Source organism: Halichoerus grypus, chromosome 8 (assembly GCF_964656455.1).
Source record: "Halichoerus grypus chromosome 8, mHalGry1.hap1.1, whole genome shotgun sequence".
NCBI classification, from domain to species: domain Eukaryota; kingdom Metazoa; phylum Chordata; class Mammalia; order Carnivora; family Phocidae; genus Halichoerus; species Halichoerus grypus.
In genome coordinates, this window is record NC_135719.1 from 113184982 (window position 1) to 113212802 (window position 27821).

At 38.1% G+C, this 27821-nt stretch overlaps 1 protein-coding gene across 1 annotated transcript in view; it reads right to left on the bottom strand.

The window, feature by feature from the left end:
* C8H14orf39 (chromosome 8 C14orf39 homolog) overlaps window positions 1-27162 on the bottom strand; it is a 65883-nt gene extending 38721 nt beyond the window's left edge. The window contains exons 1-7 of the mRNA XM_036097904.2: window positions 27106-27162; window positions 26202-26258; window positions 26055-26111; window positions 23471-23597; window positions 18629-18718; window positions 398-585; window positions 260-302 (exon numbers count right to left, since the gene is read on the bottom strand). Of these exons, the coding sequence (XP_035953797.2) occupies window positions 260-302; window positions 398-585; window positions 18629-18718; window positions 23471-23597; window positions 26055-26111; window positions 26202-26250 (554 nt within the window). The 5' untranslated portion in view covers window positions 26251-26258; window positions 27106-27162. The remainder of the gene's footprint in view (window positions 1-259; window positions 303-397; window positions 586-18628; window positions 18719-23470; window positions 23598-26054; window positions 26112-26201; window positions 26259-27105) is intronic.
* Window positions 27163-27821: the final 659 nt, after the last annotated feature.

Sequence of the window (27821 nt, forward strand, 5' to 3'; positions counted from 1 at the left end):
GGTTCATCTCTCCCTCTGATTTCCCCCCCTTCGTTTTTCCCTTCCTTCAGGCTGCGATCTCTCTGCTCTGAGGCAGAGGGTTGGAAACGGTCTCTTCTGCATCACCAAAAGATCTTTAAAGTAACCGCTGTTTTTTTTTAATTAAACAAACAAAAAAAACCCAAATCAATTTGTTTCTTACCAGGGAATCATAATAACAATTAAAATACAGAAATAATACTTATAATAAAAATTCTAAGTAGAAATATTTTGTGGATACATATGTAATGTCCATTTAGCAAGTGATGGAAAAGGAGCAGGCACTGAAAAACAAAATCATATTTTAGTTTTATTCATTATTCTTTTCATTATAAATAGATACCATTATTTAAACAACATATAACAAAAATATTAATACCTAGAAATTCCATAAAGATAGTTTCATTCATTTTTAGTTGTTCAGTACTTGCCAACACTCTATTTTGAATTTCTTCATGTTCTCTTTTCTTCTCATAATATTCATGTGAAAGGGGTGTTTCTGAGTATTTTAACTGATATTGCTTCAAAACATCCTTATACTGACATATATAACCATGGTACATTTTTCTGTTAAAATTAAAAGAAATGATGTCAATATAACAAGAATATATCTAAAAACTTTCTAAGTGTCACCTGTTAAAGTCTAACAAGTTAAACATAAAAGGCAAGTCAAATGCCAACTTATCCGTTTCCCTCAATACTCTCTGCCTTTCAAATTTTCCTTTACTCCATCACACTTTTCAACTCTTTCCTCTTTCTCTTCACTACCTCAGTTATTCATTCCTTAATCCTCTCCAATTTAACTTTTATTCCCACCATTCCAAAGAAACTTGCCCTTTCCCCCCACCAAAAAAAAGGAAATGAAACTGCCCTTCCCAAGGTCACCAATGATCTAATTGTCTAATTCAGTGATCTCTTTTTATTTCTCATCCTAATTGATACTGCAGAACCTAGAGGGTTTTTTTTAAGTTTTTATTTAGATTCCAGTTAGTTAACATACACTGTGATACTAGTTTCAGGTGTACAATATAGTGATTTCATTCATCACCCAGTGCTCCTCACAATAAGTGGACTCCTTAATCCTCATCACCTATTTAACCCATACCCCCACCTATCTCCCCTCTGGAAGCCAACAGTTTGTTCTCTATAGTTAAGAGTCTGTTTCTTGGTTTGCCTCCCTCACTCTTTTATCCCCCTTTGTTCATTTGTTTTTTAAATTCCACATACAACTGAAGTCATATGGTATTTGTCTTTCTCTGATTTTCTTCGCTTAGCATAATACTCTCTAGCTCCATCCATGTCATTGCAAATGGCAAGATTTCCTTTTTATGGCTAAGTAATATTCCATTGTATATAGGTACCACATCTTCTTTATCCATTCATCAGTTGATGGATACTTGGGCTGTTTCCATAATTTGGCTATTGTAGAAAATGCTGCTATAAACATTGGGGTGCATGTATCCCTTTGAATTAGCATTTTTGTATTCTTTGAGTAAATACCCAGTAGTTCAATTGCTGGATCACAGGGGAGTTCTATTTTTAACTTTCTGAGGAGCCTCCATACTGTTTTCCAGGGTAGCTGCACCAGCTTACATTTCTACCAACAGTGCAGGAGGGTTCCCCTTTCTCCACATCCTTGCCAACACCTGCTGTTTCTGTTGTTGATATTTGGGACTTCATCAAAATAAAAAGATAAAAAGCTTCTGCACAATGAAGGAAACAACAAAACTAAAAGGCAACCTACGGAATGGAAGAAGATATTTGCAAATGACATATCTGATGTTAGAATCCGAAATATATAAAGAACTTATAAAACTCAACACCCAAAAATGAATAATCCAATTAAAAATGGGCAGAACACATGAACAGACATTTTTCCAAAGAAAATATACAGATGACCACCAGATACATGAAAAGATGCTCAACATCACTCATCATCAGGGAAATACAAATCAAAACTACAATGAGAACCTGGTTCTTCCAATGACTTCCTGATCTTTATCCTCCCTGAGGCTTTCAGTTTGTACTCTCCCCAGTTCACCTACCTCTATAACTCTGCTTTTTATTTTTTTATTTTTTTATTTTTTGTTGTATTATTTTTTTATTATTTTAATTTTTTATTGTTATGTTAATCCCCATACATTACATCATTAGTTTTAGATATAGTGTTCCATGATTCATTGTTTGTGCATACCACCCAGTGCTCCATGCAGAATGTGCCCTCCTCAATACCCATCACCAGGCTAACCCATCCTCCCACCCCCCTCCCCTATAACTCTGCTTTTTAAATTTTCAACTCTCTAAGCTGACATTTTGATAAGAAGTCATGTTTTATGTGTTAGAACTCTGGGTTCACAATCATTCTTTTTTTTTTTTTTTTTTAATTTATTTGACACAGAGAGAGAGACAGCGAGAGAGGGAACACAAGCGGGGGGAGTAGGAGAGGGAGAAGCAGGCTTCCCGCCGAGCAGGGAGCCTGATGTGGGGCTCGATCCTAGGACCCTGAGATCATGACCTGAGCCGAAGGCAGATGCTTAACCAACTGAGCCACCCAGGTGCCCCCACAATCATTCTTATATACTCCGTAACTATTTTATGAAGAAAATTTCAGCACTGTTTGGAGGAGCTCCTCCAGTCCAACTCAGGTAGAGGTGGATCGTCACCTCTTTGGGCACAAGTCTTTAGTGGACAGTTGATTCTTGCAAAAGGATATTAACTCTTCCTTCTCATTTGACTTTTGTTAACCTATGGGCCAAATTTAACCTGCCACCTGTTTTTGTATGGCCCGTGAGCTAAGAATAATTTTTGCATTTTAAAATTATTGAAAAGTCAAAATAATAATATCTCATGACATTAAAATTATATGAAATTCAAGCTATAATATCCATAAATAAAGTTTTATTAGACCACAGTCATTCATTTACACGGTGTCTAAAGTTGTTCTTGCATTACAACAGCAGGGCTGAGTATCAGCAGAGACTGTATAACCCATAAAGCCTAAAATGTTTACTCTCTGGCCCTTAATAAAAAAAACAGTCTGGGGTGCCTGGGTGGCTCAGTCGTTAAGTGTCTGCCTTCAGCTCAGGTCATGGTCCCAGGGTCCTGGGATCGAGCCCCACATCGGGCTCCCTGCTCTACAGGAAGCCTGCTTCTCCCTCTCCCACTCCCCCTGTTTGTGTTCCTTCTCTCGCTGTGTCTCTCTCTGTCATATAAATAAATAAAATCTTTAAAAAAAAAAAAAGTCTGCCAATTCTAATCTACAGCAATGAAAATGTTCAATCCAGGTTCATTATAGGAAATATATTTTTAGATCCTCTTTTTACCCAATTCTTATCAAATACTTAGTTTCAAGAAATAATATTCATTGAAAGTTTTCTAAAAATATATAGTCCTTACGTTCCTCGGAATTCTGTAAATTTTCTAAATCAAGACATACTATATGGGGAAATTTATTTAAAGATACTAAAATGATTATCTCATCTTAGCAGATGAGAAAACAAGAACAGTTTTCACAAATGCTTTTATACTGAGAAAAAAACTAAGGATAACAGTATTGTACTGGTCAGCAGATCTGAATCTTCTGAATGTTTTAATTTAATATACTAAACTCTGTCCCCTTTTGCAAAATAAAGGAGTTGAGCCCAAAACAAACTTTTATTCCTCTAAATGCACATTTGCTAATTAATCTCTCAATTCTTGGGGAAATGGTCCAGGGAAGAGGGAAATACCTATTAGAAAACTAAGTCTGAGTCACCAGTTTCAGATGAAATTAGCATACCATATTTCTTATATACTCCACAGAGGGACTTTAGCAGAGACCAGCTTAACCTGACTATCTCATCTGTTGCCAACAATACTAGTCTTCATGAATGTCTAGAATGGAAGATTAGGAGAAACAAGAAGCTGGCACCTCTATTTCCTTCAGTACCCATGATACCAGCAAATGGAGTCTTTTCTTTTATACATATCTGGTATTGAGTCAATTCAATCAACCTATGTGTTTGGTTTAAGAAAGACCTATTTTCACTTTAATATCTTTGGCTGCCTAAAAGAAGTCATCCACAACAAACACTATTAGAGAGGTACATATTTAAACTGCTTTGTTTTAGCCCCTCATAGAAACATTTTAATAATGTTTTATAGCCATGGCTTGCATTGAAAGATGTTTTAAGGAGAAGTAATATATATATTGTGTTTATTTTGGGGAGGCCACTGAAGATAACTGACTACCACACTGCATAATTCCCCTTTTATGGGAACTCAGGGGAGAAATTTCTCTCAAATCTCATTACCAGGAAAAACCTCTGCTTATCCTAAACAACAGAACTGGGCTCCTCGCTCCTTCCTTCCTTCCTCCCTTCTTCCCCTCCCTCCTTTCTTCCTTTATTTCTTTTTTTCAGAGAGGACAGAGGAAAGTAGTCTGAATTGGGTTATGAGGTAGGATACCTCACCTCACCTCAGCCATTGAACTCACTTTGCTGGCTCTGAGTCTGTTCCAAGCTCTGGCTAAGGAGGCATCTGCCAGAACCCTCCCCAAGAGTGGGGTCCACGGCATCTCCTGCCCAGTCTGCCCTCATGCAAAGTCCTGTTCTCTAGGAACTCACCTCCCCAAAACTCAGGGAGGACCCTGTTAGGGCCGCTTTTGAAAAATTGAACTGTTTTTTAAATGAATACTCTGAATCTCAAACTGATCACATTTCCACAATGACTTGACTACTACTAGGAATTCCAAAGCCTAATCTGTACCTATATTTAACAAATGTGCAAGACCATGTAATAACAATTTCTATCCTAATCAAAGGCTTCATCTTCCTACATTATCCTTACATCCCTATAGCCTTGATTTTTATATTTAGTTTTCTTTTAACACTGTGGTGTTATACAAATTATTTCAAATCCTTTTTAGATTGAAGCAAGGTCTAAAAATGACAAAGTAACAGTCTCTTTCACCAGTTCCACCCTCTGCCTATTCCTTGGATCATAGTGTACTCTAGCTTTCTCTTCTTTTTGCTCTATATATTTCCCTGGGCTATCTTATCTATTTCCATGATTTCAAATGCCAGTGAAGTCCAAATCTATTACTTTAGTCTCTACCTTCTCCTCTTAAGACCCATCTTTAAATATAAAGGGTATTGCAATCTAGATTTTGTATGTGTGTTTTTAATTAAAATATAAAAATTGGCATGATGTCAGCAAGATGACAGAATAAAATATCCCTCATGTGTATTGCCCCATCAAAAATAATAATTTAGCATCCATCCATGGACAAAAGTGTGTTTGTGGGAGCTTTGGGATCCAGGTAGAAAACTGTGAAATCCTGGTGTAGTCCAAGACTGAGGAGAGTCATTTTGAGAAGGCAGGCTCACATCCTGGTGGCTAAGTCACTAACTGGTCCTGGCTATAGACCTGTAAACAGTTCAGTACCCCCTGAGAACTCAGCTACAACCCCATTTGGCTTTGGGTCTGTTACTAGCACCATACACCAAAGGACCCAGAAAGAGTCATGCCCACCTGTTTGTCAGGTAATAGACATACATACCTTAGTCCAGCTATGGACCCTGAAGTGACCCTGAACCAGCTCCAGTCCCTATGTCTGCAGTATAGGAGACCCTGGAGGTTAGACTGCCAAACTCATTCAGACTATAGATTCTGAAAGGGCCCTCTAACTGGGCTCCAGCCCATCGCAGCCACAGTCACCAAAGAGTCCTGCTCACACAGGGACCCAGCAGGAGATACTCCTGTCTGTGTCCCTGAAGATCCTGAAAGGGCCTTATCCTTGGTTCCAACCCCCTCACAGCCATAGTTTGTCAGCAGTACTGCCCTCAGTGGGAGTTCCCAGTGGAAGACACTCCTATCTGCCCCCTAGTAGATTCTGAAAAGCCATATACTTGGTTCTAGGTCTCTCATAGCCAAAAGCCATCAGCAGACCTGCCAGCCCTGGAACCCAAAAATAGGTACTCCTATATGTACCCCTATAGATCCTAAAAGGGCCCTATACTTGGCTCCAGTCCCTCCAGCTACAGTCAGGGAGTACTCCAGTCCACCCAGGGAACTGGTGGAAGACATGCTTATCTGTACCTTCAGAGCCAGGACTACAGACCTCAAGATTGTAGAACCTGATTGTGGAACCTGAAACATCTCAGAGGCTCAGTTCCAGCCCCTCCTGGCCACAGTCTAGGGCCAGTCCTGACCACCCACAGATCCATCCTGTGACTAGGCAGTAGCTCTACCAGGTTCCTAAGTGGGAGCCACACCAGTCAACACACTTGGTAATAGGCCTGCTGACTGAGGACCAACTGTGGAACCTGAAGCAGACCTTCGTCCCAGCGCTATCTAACTGAATGAAGTACAGGAAGCATTCTCAAGCACCCAGGGACCAGAAGGATCATACCTGCCTGAGCCCCTCATAACAACCACACCAACCACAGATCCCAATGTAGACAAAGTGACAGCCTCAAAACCAACCCTAACCCAGCATGACTGCAATTCTAGAAGTAATCCCATCAGTCTAAGAAACCAACAGGAGAAGGTCTTTACCTGCCAAAACCAATCTGTAAACACTAAAAGAGATGTTTGTTCATTCAATAGCAAAGACACTAATGCAAGGCTACACAGATCACAAAGAACCAGGCAAATACGAAACCAGCAAAGGAAACTAATAAAGCTTTAGTAACTAACCCCAAAGGAATAGAGACCTACTATTTGCCTTCCAAAGAATTCAAATAATCATTTTCAAGAAACTCAATAAATTGCAAGAGAACACAGACAACTAAATGAAATCAAGGAAACAATGCATAAACAAAATAAGAAGTTTAATAAAGAAATAAAAACCATAAAAAAGAACCAAACAAAAATCCTAGGGGCACCTGGGTGGCTCAGTTGGTTATGCGTCTGCCTTCAGCTCAGGTCATGCTCCCAGAGTTCTCAGATCAAACCCCACGTCAGGCTCCCTGCTTTGCAGAGAGCCTACTTCTCCCTTTCCCTCTGCCTGCTTGTCCTCTCTATCTCTCTGCCAAATTAATGAATAAAATCTTTAAAAAAAAATAACATTAAAAAATAGATACAGCTACATTAACTTGTTAATGGATACACAGTATAAAAGATGTAAAGTGGGGCACCTGGCTGGCTCAGTTAGTGGAGTGTCTGATTCTTGATCTTGGGATCTTGGGATCTTGGGATCATGAGTTTGAGCCCCATGTTGGGGGTAGAGATTACTTTAAAAAAATGTATTAAACAAATAAAGGGAACTTTAAAATAAATAAATAAAGCAAACACATATAAAACTCCCACCCTTTAAAAAAAAGATGTAAAGTATGACATAAATAGCATAAAATCTGAGGAGGGGGACGTAAAAGTGTAGAGTTTTTATATGCAATTGAAGGTAAGTTGTATCAGCTTAAAATAGTATATTTGTAAATGTTTTATGTTAACCTCATGGTAACCACAGAGAAAAAAACCTATAGCAGATACACAAAAGATAAAAAGGAAGAAATTAAAGTATACCACTATGAAAAACAAATCACAAAGGAAGACAATAAGAGAGGAAGACAGGAACAAATGAATTTTAAAAACACTCAGAAAACAATTAAATAAATGGCAATAGTAAGTCCTTATTTATCAATAATTACTTTAGGGGCACCTAGGTGGCTCAGTTTGTTGAGTGCCCAACTCTTGATTTCAGTTCAGGTCATGATCTCGGGGTTGTGGGATCAAGCCGTACATTGGGCTCCATGCTTGGCATGGAGTCTGCCTAAGATTTTCTTCCTCTCCCTCTGCCCATCTACTCTCATGCTCACACCCTATCTCTTTCTCTAAAATAAATAAATACATCTTCTAAAAAAAATAATTACTTTAAACATAAATAGACTAAATTCAAAAGATACAGAGCTGAATGGATTTAAAAAACAGGATCCAACAATATGCCACCTACAAGAAACTCACTTTAGCTTTAAGGACACACAAAGGCTGAAAGTGAAGAGATGGAAAAAGATATTTCATGCAATTGATAACCAAAAGAGAGAAAAAGTGGCTATACTTATGCCAGACAAAATAGACATTCAGTCAAAATCAGTCAGAAAAGACAAAGAAAAAACAAAGAAAAGTCTCTATACAATGATAAAAAGGTCAACTCACCAAGAAGATATAATAATTGCAAATATATGCACAACCCAACACTAAACCACCTGAAGCAAATATTAACATAACCGAAGGGAGAAAGAGCAATACTGGTAGAGGACTTGAATACCTCACTTTCAACACTGGAAAGATTATCCAGACAGAAATTAATAAGGAAACAGCACACCTGAATAACATTGTAGATGAAATGGACCTAACAGCGTTATACAGAACATTCAATCTAACATTCCATCTAACAACACAAGAACATACATTCCTCTTAAGTACACATGGAATATTCTCCAGTAGAGATCATATCTTGAGCCACAAAGCCACCTTAATAAACTTAAGAAGACTGAAATTATATCAAGGGTCTTTTTCTGGCCACAATGATATAGAACTAGAAATCAACAGCAGAAGGAAAATGAAAAATTCACAAATATGTGGAAATTAATCAACACACTCCTGAACAACACTGGGTCAAAGAAGAAATCAAAAGTATCTTGAGTGCCTGGGTGGCTCAGTCACTAAGCATCTGCCTTCGGCTCAGGTCATGATCCCAGGGTCCTGGGATCAAGCCCCACATTGGGCTCCCTGCTCCGCGGGAAGCCTGCTTCTCCCTCTCCCACTCCCCCTACTTGTGTTCCCTCTCTCACTGTGTCTCTTTCTGTCAAATAAATAAATAAAATCTTAAAAAAAAAAGTATGTTGAGACAAATGAAAATGAAAACACAATATACCAAAATCTAGGGGATGCAGCAAAAGTTGTTTTAAAAGGGAAATTTATAGCAATAAATGCCTACATTAAGAAAAAAGAAAGACCTCAAATAAGCAAACTAACTTTATACCTCAAGGAATTAGAAAAGGAAGAACAATCTAAGCCTGAAGTCGGCAGAAGGAAGCAAATAAGAAAGATTAGAACAGAAATAAATAAAATAGAGAAAAGGAAGACAATGGAAAAAAATCAGTGAAACAAAGAGTTGGTTTTTTGAAAAGATTAAAATATTTTGCAAACCCTCAGCTAGACCAACCAAGAAAAAAAGAGAGAGGAACTCAAACAGGCAAAATTATAAATGAAAGAGAAGATATTATACCATAGAAATACAAACCATACAACTGACACCATAGAAATACAAAAAGATCATAAGAGGCTATACCATGAACAATTATAAGACAAACAATAAGATAACCCAGAAGAAATTGATAAATTTCTAGAAACATACAACCTACCAAGACTCAATCATGAAGAAACAGAAAAACTGAACAGATCAATTATTAGCAAGGAGATTTGAAGTAGTAGTAACCAAAAACCTCCCAACAAAGAAAAGCCCAGGATAAGATGGTCTCATTGATGAGTTGTACCAAACATTTAAAGAATTAATACCAATACTTCTCAAACTCTTCCAAAAAGCTGAAGAGGCGGCAACACGCTCAAACTCATTTTATGAAGCCAGCATTACACTGATACCAAAGCCAGATGAGAACACTACAAGAAAAGAAAACTACAGGCCAATATTCCTGAGGAATATAGATGGAAAAATTCTCAACAAAACACTAGCAAACCAAACTCAACAGCACATTAAAAGGATCATACACAATGACCAAGTAGGATTTATCCATGGGTTGCAAGAATGGCTCAACATACACAAGTCAATAAACATGTTATTCCACATTAATAAAGGATAAAAATCATATGATCCACTCAATAGATGCAGAAAAAGCATCTGGCAAAACTCAACACCCATTCATGAGAAAAACTCTCAACAATTGGGTATAAAAGGAACATACCTCAACATAATAAAGGCCATGTATGACAAGTCCATAACTAACATCACAGTCAATATTGAAGAGCTAAATGCTTTTCCTTCAAAATCAGCAATAAGACTAGGATGCCACTCTCACCACTCCTAATCAATGTAGTACTGGAAATCTTAGCTAGAGCAAGTATGCAAGAAAAGGAAATAAAGTCATCCAAATAGGAAAGAAGTAAAATGGTCGGAGGGGGGAAAGATGGCGGAGGAGTAGGGGAACCTACTTCAACTGGTCCCCGGAATTGAGCTGGATATCCACCAGACCACTCTGAGCACCCACGAAACCAGCCTGAGATGTAAGAAGATCTGGATCTCTACAAACAGAATATTGTAGGTGGTTGGTTTTGAGGTACGAAGCGGGGAGCCGTGATTCTGCGGGCAGATATCGGAGGATAAACGGCAGCGGGAGGGTGCCTGGCTGTGGGGATCCTACACCGCCGGTGAGCGACAGCGTCAAGTGCTGCAGACAGGCACAGACTCGCAGACCCGCAGCAGCGGGGAAAGGACTTTAGGGCAGCCCCCGGGGTGGAATCCTGGAGCGGCAGGGTCGCACCTGCGCGAACTGGGAGTGGCTGGCGGTTTTAGAAGCACAAAGGGCAGAGATGTGCCCCGACCTGAAGGCAGGACTGGGAGCGCTGCGGAGGGGCGCACAACCCAGGACGCTGCAGTTTATAGCAGCACAGACAGAAACGGAGACAGTGTGGCCTGGAGAGCTCACTGAAGAACAGACTGTGATCTCTCTGCTCTGAGGCAGAGGGTTGGAAACGGTCTCTTCTGCTCTGACTCGCGGGAGAGACACGGAAAGCCGCCAGGGAAAGCCACCAGAGAACAAAAGCCCCAAAAACTGATTCCCGCTGAGCCCATCCCCCGCCACAGGGGCACAGGGCAACTCCGCCCTAACAGGGTTGCCTGAGTAACAGCTTGGCAGGCCCCTCCCGCAGAAGACAGGCTGGGAAAACAAGAGGCCAGCAACCCTAAGGTCCCAAGAAAACAGGTGCATCTTGCTTGGGTTCTGGTCAATAATTTGGACTCTATACATTCCCTCAAACACCCATCAACAGAATGACTAGGAGGAGGAGCCCCCAAAACAGAAAAGACTCAGAGATTATAACTTACGCTGTAGATTTACAAATGGATGCAGATATAACCAAGATGTCGGAGATGGAATTCAGGCTAGCAATTGTGAAGACAATGGCTAGAATGGAGAAATCAATTAATGGCAACATAGAGTCTCTAAGGGCAGAAATAAAAGGTGAATTGGCAGAACTTAAAAATGGTATCAATGAGATCCAATCCAATCTAGATAATCTAACAGCTAGGGTAACTGAGGCAGAAGAGAGAATAAGCGACCTGGAAGACAATTAATAGATAAAAAGGGAAAAGAGGAGGCCAGGGAAAAACAACTCCAAATCCATGAAAACAGAATCAGAGAAATAAGTGACACCATGAAGCGTTCCAATGTCAGAATAATTGAAATCCTGGAGGGAGTGGAGAGAGAGGACTAGAAGATGTATTTGAGCAAATCGTAGCTGAGAACTTCCCTAATCTGGGGAATGAAACAAACATTCGTGTCCTAGAGGCAGAGAGGACCCCTCCCAAGATCAAGGAAAACAGGCCAACACCCCGGCATGTAATAAATAGTAAAACTCGCAAATCTTAGAACCAAGGAAACCATCTTAAGGGCAGTTAGGGGGAAGAGATTCCTTACGTACAGAGGGAGGAACATCAGAATAACGTCAGACCTATCCACAGAGACCTGGCAAGCCAGAGAGGCCTGGCAAGACATATTCAGGGTACTAAATGAGAAGAACATGCAGCCAAGAATACTTTATCCGGCAAGACTGTCATTTAGAATGGATGGAGAGATGCAGAGCTTCCACAACTGGCAGAAGCTGAAAGAATATGTAACCACTAGGCTGGCCCTGCAACAAATATTAAGGGGGGGTTCTATAAAAGGAGAAGGACCCCAAAAGTGATATACAACAGAAATTTACAGGGACAATCTATAAAAACAAGGTCTTCACAGGCAACATGATGACAATTAATTCGTATCTTTCAATAATCACTCTCAATGTGGATGGCCTAAACGCTCCCATAAAACAGCACAGGGTTGCAGATTGGATAAAAAGACAGTACCCATCCATATGCTATCTACAAGAGACTCATTTTGAACCTAAAGATACATCCAGACTGAAAGTGAAGGGATGGAGATCCATCTTCCATGCCAGCGGACCTCAAAAGAAAGCTGGGGTAGCAATTCTTATATCAGACAAATTAGATTTTAAACTAAAGTCTGTAATTAGAGACACAGAAGGACACTGTATCATTCTTAAAGAGTCTATCCAACAAGAAGATCTAATAATTGTAAATATCTATGCCCCCAACATGGGAGCAGCCATCTACATAAGCCAACTGTTAACCAAAATAAAGAGTCATATTGATAACAATACGTTAATTGTAGAAGACCTCAATACTCCACTCTCAGCAATGGACAGATCATCTAAGCAGAAAATCAACAAGGAAACAAGAGCTTTGAATGATACATTGGACCAGATGGACCTCATAGATATTTACAGAACATTCCACCCTAAAACAACAGAATACTCATTCTTCTCAAGCGCACATGGAACTTTCTCCAGAATAGACCACATACTGGGTCACAAATCAGGTCTCAACCGATACCAAAAGATTGAGATTATTCCCTGCATATTTTCAGACCACAGTGCTCTAAAACTGGAACTCAATGACAAGAAAAAATTTGGCAGAAATTCAAACACTTGGAAGCTAAAGACCACTCTGCTCAAGAATGTTTGGGTCAACCAGGAAATCAAAGAACTTAAACAATTCATGGAAACTAATGAGAACGAAAACACATCGGTCCAAAACCTATGGGATACTGCAAAGGCAGTCCTAAGAGGGAAATACATAGCCATCCAAGCCTCACTCAAAAAAATAGAAAAATTCCGAATTCATCAACTAACTCTACACCTTAAAGAACTAGAGAAAAAGCAACAAACGACGCCTAAGCCACGCATTAGAAGAGAAATAATTAAAATTAGAGCAGAAATCAATGAATTAGAAACCAGAAACACAGTAGATCAGATCAACAAAACTAGAAGTTGGTTCTTTGAAAGAATTAATAAGATCGATAAACCACTGGCCGGACTTATCCAAAAGAAAAGAGAAAGGACCCAAATTAATAAAATTATGAATGAAAGGGGAGAGATCATGACTAACACCAAGGAAATAGAAACAATTCTTAGAAATTATCATCAACAACTATATGCCAATAAACTGAGCAATCTGGATGAAATGGAGGCCTTCCTGGAAACCTATAAGCTTCCAAGACTGAAACAGGAAGAAATTGACAACCTGAATAGGCCAATAACCAGTAACGAGATTGAAGCAGTGATTGAAAACCTCCCAAAAAACAAGAGTCCAGGGCCTGATGGATTCCCTGGGGAATTCTACCAAACATTCAAAGAAGAAATAATACCTATTCTACTGAAGCTGTTTCAAAAAATAGAAACAGAAGGAAAACTTCCAAACTCATTCTATGAGGCCAGCATTACCTTAATCCCCAAACCAGGCAAAGACCCCATCAAATAGGAGAATTTCAGACTGATATCCCTGATGAATATGGATTCCAAAATCCTCAACAAAATCCTAGCTAATAGGATCCAACAGTACATTAAAAGGATCATCCACCACGACCAAGTGGGATTTATCCCCGGGATGCAAGGGTGGTTCAACATTCGCAAATCAATCAATGTGATAGAACACATTAATAAGAGGAGGGAGAAGAACCATATGGTCCTCTCAATTGATGCAGAAAAAGCATTTGACAAAATACATCCTTTCCTGATTAAAACTCTCCAGAGTATAGGATAGAGGGAACATTCCTCAAGTTCATAAAATCCATCTATGAAAAACACACAGCGAATATTATCCTCAATGGGGAAAAGCTGAGAGCCTTTCCCTTAAGATCAGGAACATGTCAAGGATGCCCACTCTCACCACTGTTGTTCAACATAGTACTAGAAGTCCTAGCAACAGCAATCAGACAACAAAAAGAAATAAAAGGTATTCAAATTGGCAAAGAAGAAGTCAAACTCTCTTTTCGCAGATGACATGATACTTTATGTGGAAAACCCAAAAGACTCCACTCCCAAATTACTAGAACTCATACAGCAATTCAGTAATGTGGCAGGATACAAAATCAATGCACAGAAATCAGTTGCTTTCTTATACACTAACAATGCAACCGTAGAAAGAGAAATTAGAGAAAAGATTCCATTTAAAATAGCACCAAAAACCATAAGATACCTCGGAATAAACCTAACCAAAGAGGTAAAGGATCTATATTCTAGGAACTACAAAACACTCATGAAAGAAATTGAAGAAGACACAAAAAGATGGAAAAATATTCCATGCTCATGGATCGGAAGAATAAACATTGTTAAAATGTCTATGCTACCCAGAGCAATCTATACCTTCAATGCCATCCCGATCAAAATTCCAATGACATTTTTCAAAGTGCTGGAACAAACAATCCTAAAATTTGTATGGAATCAGAAAAGACCCCAAATCGCCAAGGAAGTCTTGAAAAAGAAAAACAAAGCTGGGGGCATCACGTTGCCCGATTTCAAGCTATATTACAAAGCTGTGATCACCAAGACAGCATGGTACTGGCACAAAAACAGACATATAGACCAATGGACCAGAATAGAGAACCCAGGCATGGACCCTCAACTCTATGGTCAAATAATCTTTGACAAGGCAGGAAAAAACATGCAATGGAAAAAAGACAGTCTCTTCAATAAATGGTGCTGGGAAAATTGGACAGCCACATGCAGAAGAATGAAACTCGACCATTCTCTAACACCATTCACAAAGATAAACTCAAAGTGGATGAAAGACCTCAATGTGAGACAGGAATCCATCAAAACCCTAGAGGAGAACATAGGCAGTAACCTCTTTGACATCGCCCACAGCAACTTCTTTCAAGATACATCTCCAAAAGCTAGTGAAACAAAAGCAAAAATGAACTTTTGGGACTTCATCAAGATAAAAAGCTTCTGCACAGCAAAGGAAACAGTCAACAAAACAAAGAGGCAACCCACGGAATGGGAGAAGATATTTGCAAATGACACTACAGATAAAGGGCTGGTATCCAAGATCTAAAAAGAACTTCTCAAACTCAACACCCAAAAAACAAATAATCAAGTCAAAAAGTGGACCGAAGATATGAAAAGACACTTCTCTGAAGAAGACATACAAATGGCTAACAGACACATGAAAAAATGTTCATCATCATTAGCCATCAGGGAAATTCAAATCAAAACCACATTGAGATACCACCTCACACCAGTTAGAATGGAAAAAATGGACAAGGAAAGAAACAACAAATGTTGGAGAGGTTGTGGAGAAAGGGGAACCCTCTTACACTGTTGGTGAGAATGCAAGTTGGTATAGCCACTTTGGAAAACAGTGTGGAGGTGCCTCAAAAATTTAAAAATAGAGCTACCCTATGACCCAGCAACTGCACTACTGGGTATTTACCCCAAAGACACAGATGTAGCAAAAAGAAGGGCCATATGCACCCCAATGTTCATAGCAGCAATGTCTGCAATAGCCAAACTGGGGAAAGAGCCGAGATGCCCTTCAACAGATGAATGGATAAAGAAGATGTGGTCCATATATACAATGGAATATCACTCAGCCATCAGAAAAGATGGAATACCCAATTTTTACATCAACATGGATGGGACTGGAGGAGATTATGCTAAGTGAAATAAGTCAAGCAGAGAAAGTCAATTATCATATGGTTTCACTTATTTGTGGAACATAAGGAATAGCATGGAGGATATTAGGAGAAGGAAGGGAAAAATGAGAAGGGGGAATTGGAGGGAGAGATGAACCATGAGAGACTCTGGACTCTGAGAAACAAACAGGGTTTTAGAGGGGAGGGGGGAGGGGGGATTGGTTAGCCCGGTGATGGGTATTAAGGAGGGCACGTACTGCATGGAGCACTGGGTGTTATACGAAAACAATGGATCATGGATCACCACATCAAAAACCAATGATGTATTGTATGGTGACTAACATAACATAATAAAATTAAAAAAAAAAAAAGAAGTAAAATGGTCTCTGTTTGCAAAATGACATGATCTTATCCACAAAAAACTCTAAGACTCCACCCAAAAACTGTTAGAACTAATCAACAAATTCAGTGAAATTTCACACTACAAAATCAACATACAAAAATCAGTTGCATCTCTATATACTAACAATAAACTATCTGAAAAAGAAATAAAACAATCCCATTTACAATAGCATCAAAAACAATACAATACTTAGGAATAAATTAAACCAAGGAGGTGAAAGGTCCGCCCATTGAAAACTATAAGACATTGATCAAATAAACTGAAGAAAACATAAATAAATGGAAAGATATTCTGCACTCATGGATCAGAAGAATTGTTATAATGTCCATACTACCCAAAGCCATCTTTGGATTCAATGCAATCCCTATCAAAATTCCAATAGCATTTTTCACAGAAATAGAAAAAACAACTCTAAAATTTGTATGGAACTTCAAAAGACCCCCAAATAGCCAAAGCAATCTCAAGAAAGAACAAAACTGGAAGCATCACACTCCCTGATTTCAAACTATGCTACAAAGATATAGCAATCGGGCACCTGGGTGGCTCAGATGGTTAAGCGTCTGCCTTCAGCTCAGGTCATGATCCCAGAGTCCTGGGATCGAGTCCCGCATCAGGCTCCCTGCTTCTTGGGAGCCTGCTTCTCCCTCTGCCTCTCTCTCTCTCTCTCTCTCTGTCATGAATAAATAAATAAAATCTTTAAAAAAAAAAAAGATATAGCAATCAAAACACTATCATACTGGCATAAAAACAACACACAGACCAATGGAACAGAATCAAGAGCTCACAAATAAACCATGTATATACAGTCAATTAATATTTGCAAAAGGAGGGGCACCTGGGTAGCTCAGTCGTTTAAGACTCTGCCTTCAGCTCAGGTCATGATATCAGGATCCTGGGATCGAGCCCTGCAATGGGCTCCCTGCTTAGTGGGGAGTCTGCTTCTCCCTCTCACTCTCCCTCTGTTCTCTCCCCCCCATTCTCTCTATATCAAATAAATAAAATCTTTAAAAAAATAGTTGGAAAGGAGCCAAGAATACTCAATGCAGAAAGGATAGTCTCTTCAATAAGTGGTGCTGGGAAAACTGGATATCCGCATGTGAAAGAATGAAATTGGACCCCTACCTTATGCTACTCACAAAAATTAACTCAAAATGGATTAAAGACTTAAATGTAATACTTGAAACCATAAAACTCTTAGGAGAAAACATAGGGGAAGAGCTCCTTGATATTGGTCTTTGCAACAAATTTTTTTGGATATAATACCCAAATCACAAGCAACAAAAGCAAAAATAAATGAGACCACACTGACCTAAAAAAGCTTCTGCACAGAAAAAAAAATTAACAAAATGTAGAGGCAATCTGTAGAATGGAAGAAAATATCTGCAAACCATATATCCAATAAGGGGTTAATATTCAAAGTATATAAGTGACTCATACAACTGAATAGCAAAAAGGCTAATAATTCATGTTAAAAATGGGCAGAGGAGCTGAACATTTTTCCAAAAACATACAAATGACCAAAAAGTTCATGAAAAGATGCTCAACATCACTAATCATCAGGGAAACACAAATCAAAACCACAATGAGATATCACCTTACACCCGTCAGGATAGCTAGTATCAAAAAGACAAGACATAACAATTACTGGTAAGGATGTGGAGAAAAAGCAACCCTTGTGCACTACTGGTGGGAATGTAAATTGGTACATCAATTATTCTTCAGTAATAATTTTTTTAAATGTACATATAGGGGCATCTGCCTGGGCCAGTCAGTAGAGCATGTGACTCAATTTCAGGGTCATAAGTTTGAGCCCCACATTGGGCATTGAGTTTCAACACTTTAAAAAATAATTTAAAAAAATGTGGGGAGCCTGCTTCTCCCTCTGCCTGCCGCTCCCCCTGCTTGTGCTCGCTCGTGCGCACTCTCTCCCTCTGTCTCTCTCTCTCTGGCAAGTAAATAAATACCTTAAAAAAACCAAAAACCAAAAAACAAAAAACAAAGTCTCTCACCTTGTTCCATTATATTCACTAATTACATTTAGTCCTCCAAACAAGGTTATTTTACACATGATAAAATAAATCCATACAATGGGTTTCTCCATTAGAATATAACACCCAGTACCATTAGCTCTCTGAAAATGAGAAGTTCCACATAAAATCCCCTTCAAAAAGTCAATACTCCAAATTTTTCATAAGCTAATTCTATAGCTACCTATTCCCCCAGATATTTACCTATAACAATTCAATTATAAAGACCATTAATTGAAGCACTCTGCTATTAACAATTCCTACTGATAAATTGTTTCTATCTAAGGACATATCTAAATAATCCAGGGTGGTAGAGCTTTATAACAGATAGGGAGGCTTCCAATGGCACCCAAAGAGTCCAAAGCACTGGATTTACTTTAAAAACAAAAACAAAAAACTCTCCCAATGTACAAAGTTTCTGCATTTTTCAAGTAATATTTTTACGAAGCATACTAAATTATATAACTGATAAATTAATATGTGTACTGTACTTGTCTTTTTCAATAGTTTCTTGATAAATAGTAAATTGGTCCTGCATATAGTCTTCATGCTTATGAAAAACATCACATGTTGGCTTCCAGCTATGGAAAAAAAACATTGTAATTAGAATCTCAGAATAATAAATTGTAAGAGATAATAAAAATGAATTTAACTATTTAAAGATAAATGAATCTTTCTCTTTCTGGAGAAAACGAGCCTATATCAAGAAAATATTCCCACCTCCCATCACCACCACTACCACCATTCAGGCAATCATACATATACTCAAATATCAATATCCATTAATTTTTACATAAAACCTACTGTGGAACCATGACTAAGGAAAGAGCAAATGTTACATGGCTGGACTGTGTATTGCTATGGCATTTCTAGAATATACTGTGCAACACTCCAACATCAGGCTTCCTTCTCATCATACTTCTAAGATCTTGGCTAACAAATTCTTTTGGAGTAAGGATTCAAAGAACTAGAATAAAGGCTAAAAAGAGAGGGGCACCTGGGTGGCTCAGTTGGTTAAGCAACTGCTTTCAGCTCAGGTCATGATCCTGGAGTCCCAGGATCGAGTCCCGCATCGGGCTCCCTGCTCAGCGGGGAGTCTGCTTCTCCCTCTGACCCTCCCCCCTCTCATGCTCTCTCTCTCTCAAATAAATAAATAAAATATTTAAAAAAAAAAAAAAAGGCTAAAAAGAGGCTTTTTCTCCTTTGAAACTTAGAAAGTTGGGTCTCTATAACCTCCTGAACTAGAAACAAAGAAACTAGGCCAAAAGAGTTATAAAATCAGATAGTAAGAATAAAATGAATAGTCATAATATTTTTTGTTTTATTACAAGACTTGAAAAATGTTACCGAATGTGAAAAATCTAAAATTTGCATCCACCATGTCAGCTTCCATTCTAAGTGTTGTTCAACTATTTCCTCTAGCTCTTTTTTTGAATCTTTAAATATTATTTTCAGATTCAAAAATTCACATGCCCACTTCGGAAGCAAAGAAAAGTATATGTAAGGAAATGACTATCATCCATATTCTCCACACTGAATAATAACTACTATTATTGTTTTAATAAACTATTTCCAGATTTTATGATAAGTATATATTTAACATCTTTTTTTAAAGGTTTATTTATTTGAGGGAGAGAGAGAGTGGGGGAAGAGGCAGATGGAGAGAGAATCTTAAGCGGACTCAGGGCTGAGTGAGGAGCCTTATGCAGGGCTCCATCTTACCACCCTGAGCTGAAACCAAGAGCTGGATGCTTAACTGACTACACCCCACAGATACCCCTATATTTAACATCTTTGAGATCATATTCACATATATAACAATGTATCCTCTTTTATCATCTCCTTTTAAATTATACACATTTTCCTTGTCACTAACAATTCATTGTAAAGGTTTTAATAAATACATCATATTCCATAATTTATCTAACCATTCCCATATTGTTGGCCATTTTTGCTTAATCTAAGTTTTTCTATTGTAAATAGAACTTTTACATAAATATTTGTCTGAATTGCTAATCATTTCCTTAGAAAACGTTCCCCAAAATGGAACTGTAAGGTCAAAGGTTATACATACACATATGCTGAGTATTTTTAAAATTCTGTAAGAAAACATTTTCACTAAAAAGCTTTTCCTGCAAGCATTTTGATGTATATACTCCTAAATTATTTCTAAGTATATGTAAATAGACAATTACTAAATTGGGTTCATACTATGAATGTTGTTTTATTGCTTTTTTCATTTTGGAATATACATCTTTCCATGTCAATAGAAAGCTAACATCTTTCCATGTCAATAAACATACACTTATAATTTTATTGGTCACCTACTCTTCATTCATATGCCTATACCAAAATTCATTTAACCCATCACCTAATGTTCTTTTTAATGTTTTCCTATCATAAAAAAGGTTGAAATAACTTATTGTACATTACATCTTTGAGAAAATGCCTAATTATTTCCTTATGAAAAATTCTCAGAAATGGAAACTTTTAATCAAAAGTCATGCTTATTTCTAAAGCTTTTTAAAAAATATACTGATGTGTCATCCAAAAGTTTTATACCAGCATACATGACTATAGTGTACAAGATAAATGATTTTCTTATTCCCTGGCCAACACAGGATATTATCTTCCTTTAAATTTCTGTAAAACTTAAAGGCAAAAAAACAGCATTTTATTATTGCTTTAATTTGGATGTCTGATTACCAGTAAGACTGGGCATTTGTTCATATGTTTATCAAACATTTATTTCTTCATTTTGGTATTTACCTATTTATTTTCTTTGCCCATTTTTCTAATGGGGCTTTTGCTTATTAGTTTCCACAAGTACTTTATATTTTTATTATTTTTATTTTTGTTAAAGATTTTATTTATTTATTTGACAGAGAGAAAGAGAGCACAAGCAGGTGGAGCAGGCAGAGGGAGAGGGAGAAGCAGGCTGCCTACTGAGCAGAGAGCCTGATGCGGGCTCAATCCCAGGGCCCTGGGATCATGACCCGAGCAGAAGGTAGCCGCTTAACCAACTGAACCACCCAGGTGCCCCTACTTTATATTTTTAAAAATTAACCCTTACTTGACATTTTTCCTATCTTATCCTTTTGCCTTTTATATCATTTGGAGGCATTTTTCTTTTTTTTTTTTTTATAATTTTTTTTATTGTTATGTTAATCCCCATACATTACATCATTAGTTTTAGATACAGTGTTCCATGATTCACTGTTTGTGCATAACACCCAGTGCTCCATGCAGAACGTGCCCTCCTCAATACCCATCACCAGGCTAACCCATCCTCCCAACCCCCTCCCCTCTAGAACCCTCAGTTTGTTTTTCAGAGTCCATTGTCTCTCATGGTTCTTCTCCCCCTCCGATTTCCCCCCCTTCATTCTTCCCCTCCTGCTACATTCTTCTGCTTCTTTTTTCCTTTCTTAACATATATTGCATTATTTGTTTCAGAGGTACAGATCTGAGATTCAACAGTCTTGCACAATTCACAGCGCTTACCAGAACACATACCCTCCCCAGTGTCCATCACCCAGTCACCCCATCCCTCCCACCCCACCCCCCACTCCAGCAACCCTCAGTTTGTTTCCTGAGATTAAGAATTCCTCAAATCATTTTTCTTTTTAACTTGTGTGTAGTCATATTTATCCATTGTTTCCTCTGTAGTTTCTACTTTTGGTGTACACTTACAAAGGCCTTCTACTCTCAAAGATTACATGGTTACTTATATTTCTTCTAGTACTTTATGAATTCATATCCCACATTTAAATCTCTTAACCAGTATGCTGAAATCATGAATTAGAGGTATATCACGGTATTAAGATCCTACTAACTGTCCTCGGAACCCAGCAGAGATTAAGCTTGAATGAAGTACAATACATCTTGGACAATGGTTCTAAGGGGAAACTACTTTCCCAGCACCCACTGCATCTAGTTGAAGGAAATCACTGGTAAAACCTCCTATAATAAAACTTAAATCAAAATAAAAGAGAAAGTTCAATAGTATGTGTTGTTATCAGATTGACAAATAATTTAAACAAAAATTTAAACATTATTTCAGTGTTGTCAAGGGTATGAGGAAACAGAAACTTTCATATACACTGTTGGTGGAAGTATGAATTTATATAATCTTTCTGCGGAGAGAAGTTTGAAATTATCTATCAAATGTTTAAATGTGCATACTCTTTGATCTAACAGTTGCACTTCTAGAAGCTCATTCTATAGCAACAGGTCCATAAATGTGGAAGGATACCTGTACATGTTGCTCATAAAAGGGAAAAACTAGAAACCTAAATGTCTATTAATAGGAGAATGGTTAAATAATTTAAGATACACCAATACTATAAAATCCCATGGAGTTGTTAATGAAATCTATACATAATCACTACATGTATAGTATCATTTACATAACATACTGTTAAATTTTTTAAAAACAGTAAATACAGTATGATCCCATTTTGTAAAAAGAAAAAATAGATATATAGATAGATGTACATAAAAGTTTATGTAATAGTGACATTGAATTTTTATTGAAAAATGTCTGAAAAGATAGAATAGTTAAAAATGATTACCTATAAGGAAGAGGATAGGGTTGAGGTAGAAACTGCAGGCAGGGAATAACTTTTTATACTACACATTTATATAATTTTTGAATTTTTATACTAGGTAGGCATTACTTTTATAAAGGGGGAAATATTTTAAAAACGTTAAAATTCCGAATAAAAAATATTTTAAAACAAATAGGATTCTAAATTATAGTAGTTAATACAAAGACAATGGTCTACATAAATTACAGAAAACTAACACATTTTATTTTTGTAATGTATAATAAAGTTCCACTACTAAGCCTTTGTTTCAAAATGTTTATGTCTTATAATAAACTTAACCACTAGGATCCAGAACCTGAAGCCATGCTGAAAGAATTCTTAACATATTGAATACATTAACTTTGAAAAGCAACTGATTTTAGGCTAGATTCCCCTAAAAAAAATAAGATCTTAAAAACTCAAAGATGGAAATTATTTCAAACGTATTTACCTAATAGGAATTTTATATACTGAGCCTATATTATTCAAAATTCTGTAGACTATTCAGATCTGAATTAGAGAGATTTTACAGCATTTCTATTTTTCTTTTGATCCTCCTATGATCCCTTTTTACCAAAGCATGTAGCAAAGCAAGTTAAGACCTGACTCATTCTTCTGCTAATAGAAAGCACTACTTTAAAGCAACAGTGTCTTCAATTATAAATACTATAAATTATAAATAACAGAAACCTTGAATAAAAAAATCTAGTGCCAATTACTGGAAGTTCATTTCTTTCAAATACTCACTTACTACAGTTGTCTTTGATCTCCTTACTATGTTTACAGTAATGACCAATTTCCTCATCTGTTGTATTTATAGTTTCATGTATCTTACAAATAGTCGCCTTGTTTTCTTTAATATCTTCAAAGCATTCTGGAAAGGAGAAATGTTTATTTTTAAGGTAGAAATCATAAATTCAAAATTAAAAAAACAGAGGATAAAGGGGTATGGCAATTTACCTAAAAGGAGGAGAATTAGAGAACTGAGAGGGAGTGAAGCTTGAGATGGGAAGGCCCTATACTAAAAAACACAGAACCAGAACCAGGCTTGCTCCTAGACCCAGAAGCAAAGGATTTGTGTTTGGGATGGGAGAAGTACACCTGAAACTAATATTATACTGTGTTAACTAACTGGAATTTAAATAAAAACTTAAAAAAAGAAAGAAAGAAAGAAATGTCCCTGTCCCTCATCTTTAACGTAAGAGGGCTAGCTAGATAAAGTGATATCTAGAATCAATGGCATCTTATGACAGTATGAGTTCATATAAACATTTAGTCATATATGATACTAACTTGTTTTGGTTTTGACAAATGTAAAATTTCTCTTCATCAATTCCATGTCAATTAATTATTAAATACACCTTTGACTCACTTATTTCTTTGTTACTAGTGAATAAATATAAGATAAAAATATAATTTAAATATTAAAATAAATTCTTATTTTATCTGCATTCTTTTTTGTTGCAGAAAGGTAACCAAATTCTATCTTTTCAGAACCATCAAGAAATTAATGGTTATATTTTATGATAGTTTTTATGTAGGATCTTAAAATACTGTATTTATGTAATTTGCTTTGCCATTTCCCTCATAATATCATTTTTCAGAATTATTCCTGAAAATGGACATCCATCAATCCTGGCCCCTGACTTTTGGTGATGTCTAAAAAGATTTTAAAAATTCACTCATGTGATCCAAAATCTATAAGGAACTTATCAAACTTAACACCCAAAACCCAAATAATCCAGTTAAAAAATGAGCAGAAGACACAAATAGACATTTTTCCAAAGAAGACATACAGATAACTAACAGACACATGAAAAGATGCTCTACATCACTAATCATCAGGGAAATACAAATCAAAACTACGCTGAGATATCACCTCACACCTGTCAGACTGGCTAAAATTAGCAACAGATGTTGGTGAGGATGTGGCGAAAGGGGAACATTCTTACACTGTTGGTGGGAATGTAAACTGGTTCAGCCACTCTGGAAAACAGTATGAGGTTCGTCAGAAAGTTAAAAATAGAACTACTCTGTGATCCAGCAATTGCACTACTAGGTATTACCCAAAGGATACAAAAATACTGATTGGAAGGGTGCCTGGGTGGCTCAGTTAAGCATCCAACTCTTGATTTGATCTCAGAGTGGTGAGATGGAGCCCTGGGTCAGGCTCTGTGCTGAATGAGGAGACTGCTTCGGCTTTCTCTCTCTCCCTCTGCGCCTCTCCCTACCACCCCTCAAGTGTGCTCTCTCTAAAAAAAAAATTGATTAGAAGGGGCACATGCACCCTGATGTTTACAGCAGCATTATCAACAACAGCCAAATTATGGAAAGAGCCCAAATGTCCATCCACAGATGAATGGATAAAGAAGATGTGGTGTAGGGGCACCTGGATGGTATAGTCAGTTGGGCATCTGACTCTTGGTTTCAGCTTGGGCCCTGATCTCCCTGTTGTGGGATCGAGCCCCCTCATCCCTCTAGGTGCTCAGCATGGAGTCTATTTGAGATTCTCTCTCCCTCTCCCTCTGACCCTCCCACTCATATTCTCTCTCTCTCAAATACATAAATAAATAAATCTTAAAAAAAAAAGGATGTGGTGCCTATCTACAATGGAATATTAGCCATAAAAAAGAATGAAATCTTGCCATTTGCAATGACAAGGATGGAGCTAGAGAATATCATGCTAAGCAAAGTAAGTCAGTCAGAGAAAGACAAATACCATATGATTTCACTTATATGTGGAATTTAAGAAACAAAACTAATGAACATAGGGGGAAAAAGAGAGAGAGGCAAACCATAAAAGAGACTCTTAACAATAGAGAACAAACTGAGGCTTGCTGGGGGGGTAGAGGTATGGGGGGGATGGATTAAATGGGTGATGGATATTAAGGAAGGCACTTGTGATGAGCACCAGTGTTGTATGTAAGTGATGAATCACTAAATCCTACACCTGAAACTAATATTACACTGCATGTTGAATAAATGGAATTTAAATAAAAATTTGAAACTATAAAAAAGCATACATTTAAAATTTACTCGTTTGAAATAACCTGTTATTTGAGAAAAATAACGTTTCAACTGTGCTTAATTAAGGTGTTATATCTGCTTAAAGTAAAATTCTTCAACACAAAATAACTGAATGCTGAATACAGAAATGTATTACTGAAAAGCCATAGTTAGGGCAAACAGCTTAGTATTAGTCACTAGATAGAACTAGAATAAAAGTTATAATCCCAACTATAAGTTACCTGAACAAGGCAACTGCTTATTATCTTATATGCCATAAAAAAACTTAAAAGCTAGAATAATTTTATCACACAAAACGACTTACTATTAATTCGTTGAAGCATATCTTCTTTAGTACTTATATCTTGCTCATACTGGAAAACTAAAAAAAACAGTGACTGCATTTCATTGTTAAAATGTTAAATGATAATACAAATAGTTACCTATGTCTTTATTTTCATTCTATACCTACCAAATTCTAGCAAAAGTCTGTCCAAACTGACAAATAGGCTGTCATTCATCTTGGATACTATATTTAAAAAAAAAAAAAAATTGTAAGGAAGGATTTTCTGAAGTCATATGCAAAACAGCATATATTCGTTTGGTAACAACGTTTTTAACCAAGCATTATTACAGCAAAATGTGGGGGGGAGCAAGAACTGAGGGTCGGGACCCCGTCAGCCCAGTACCGGGCACAGCCCTAGTAAGGCCCCAATAAATACTTGCTGAATGTCGTTGCAGGACTGAAATATCTGGGGGGGCGGGGGGAGCCTTCATAATCATTTATACGTGGTATTGCAATACGTCATTGAATATTCTGGAGTGCACAGACACCAAGATTCCTCAAAAGGATATGCCCTTTAAAATCTTCTCTCTGAATATGCCCTTTTCTGCGCGTGTACCACTACGCGTAGCAAGATTCCTAAAGAAAGTCCTTAACCAAAACCAAGGTAAAACCAAGCGAGAATGCAATTTTACACTTACGAATTTACCACCAAAAATCCCAAAAGTGGAGGATTTCACAGGACTGCCAAGTCGCAGTACAAAATACGCCTGAGGCGGGGGTCGTATTACTCGCCACGCGCAGATTCGAGGAGCCACTCTTCCCGCCCGTTCTGAAGCGCGAAGTTCGCTCAGGGCCGACACCCTCAACAGCCAACGCGCTTCGGCTCACCCGGGTCCCTCCCCAACCCTCCAGGCAGGCGGCGGCGCCCACTGCTTGGGGCGGCACTGTGGCGGAGGAGGAGGCCACGCGCCGGCTAGCCCTGACGCGACCGCCGGTCGAACTCTGGGGACAGGGCCCGTCAGCGCCCCAGATCCCTCAGAGCCGCCGGCCCAGGGAATAACCGCCACACAGAGCTCCCTCTCCCACCCACCTCAACGGCCCCTCCGGAGCCCGAACGTTTCACGCCCTCCCTTCTCTGGGTCCCGCGACTCGACTCAGGGTCGCGAGGGCGGGGTACTCCACGCAGAACCCGACACTGAAAGGCGGGCGGGGGTCCGCTTCGGCCCCACCCAGCCCCGCGAGACTCGGCGAAGCCCGCAGCGGGAGCTGCAGATCGCGCTGAAGAGCGAGATCGAACTCCCCGCGAGACCAGCGCTGCGGCAATCACCCCTTCCCCCTGGGTGAAGCGTGAACCAAGCACCCCAAAACCCCAGAAGTGGTGCGGGAGTCAGAGAGAAGCCTGAAAGGAGGAACAGGGAACCTGTCAGGGATTTTCATGTTGCCTTGAAGACAAATGTTGTTTTAAGACGATTCATTCCTCTTGTAACATAGCCGTTTTAAAAAGTATTTTCAGAGAACAGCAGTAAAATTGAGAGGAAAAAACTCGAATCGATCATCAGAATTCAATTTTGCATTCAGCATTTTCAAAACTTCTTTAAAAGCAAGCGTAAGAATTCAAATATATTTTCATTCAACAAACATTCTGAGTGACTCATTTGTTTAGTTTCAAATAAAATGCACTAACATTTTTTGTCCAAATGCTGCCTTTAGATAATTTGTGCTCTTAGAATTTGTCAGCATATCCAAAGTGAAAACAAAAGAGTAGAGAAAATATAATTTAAGCAAATCAGCCCCCAAATTGCTTTA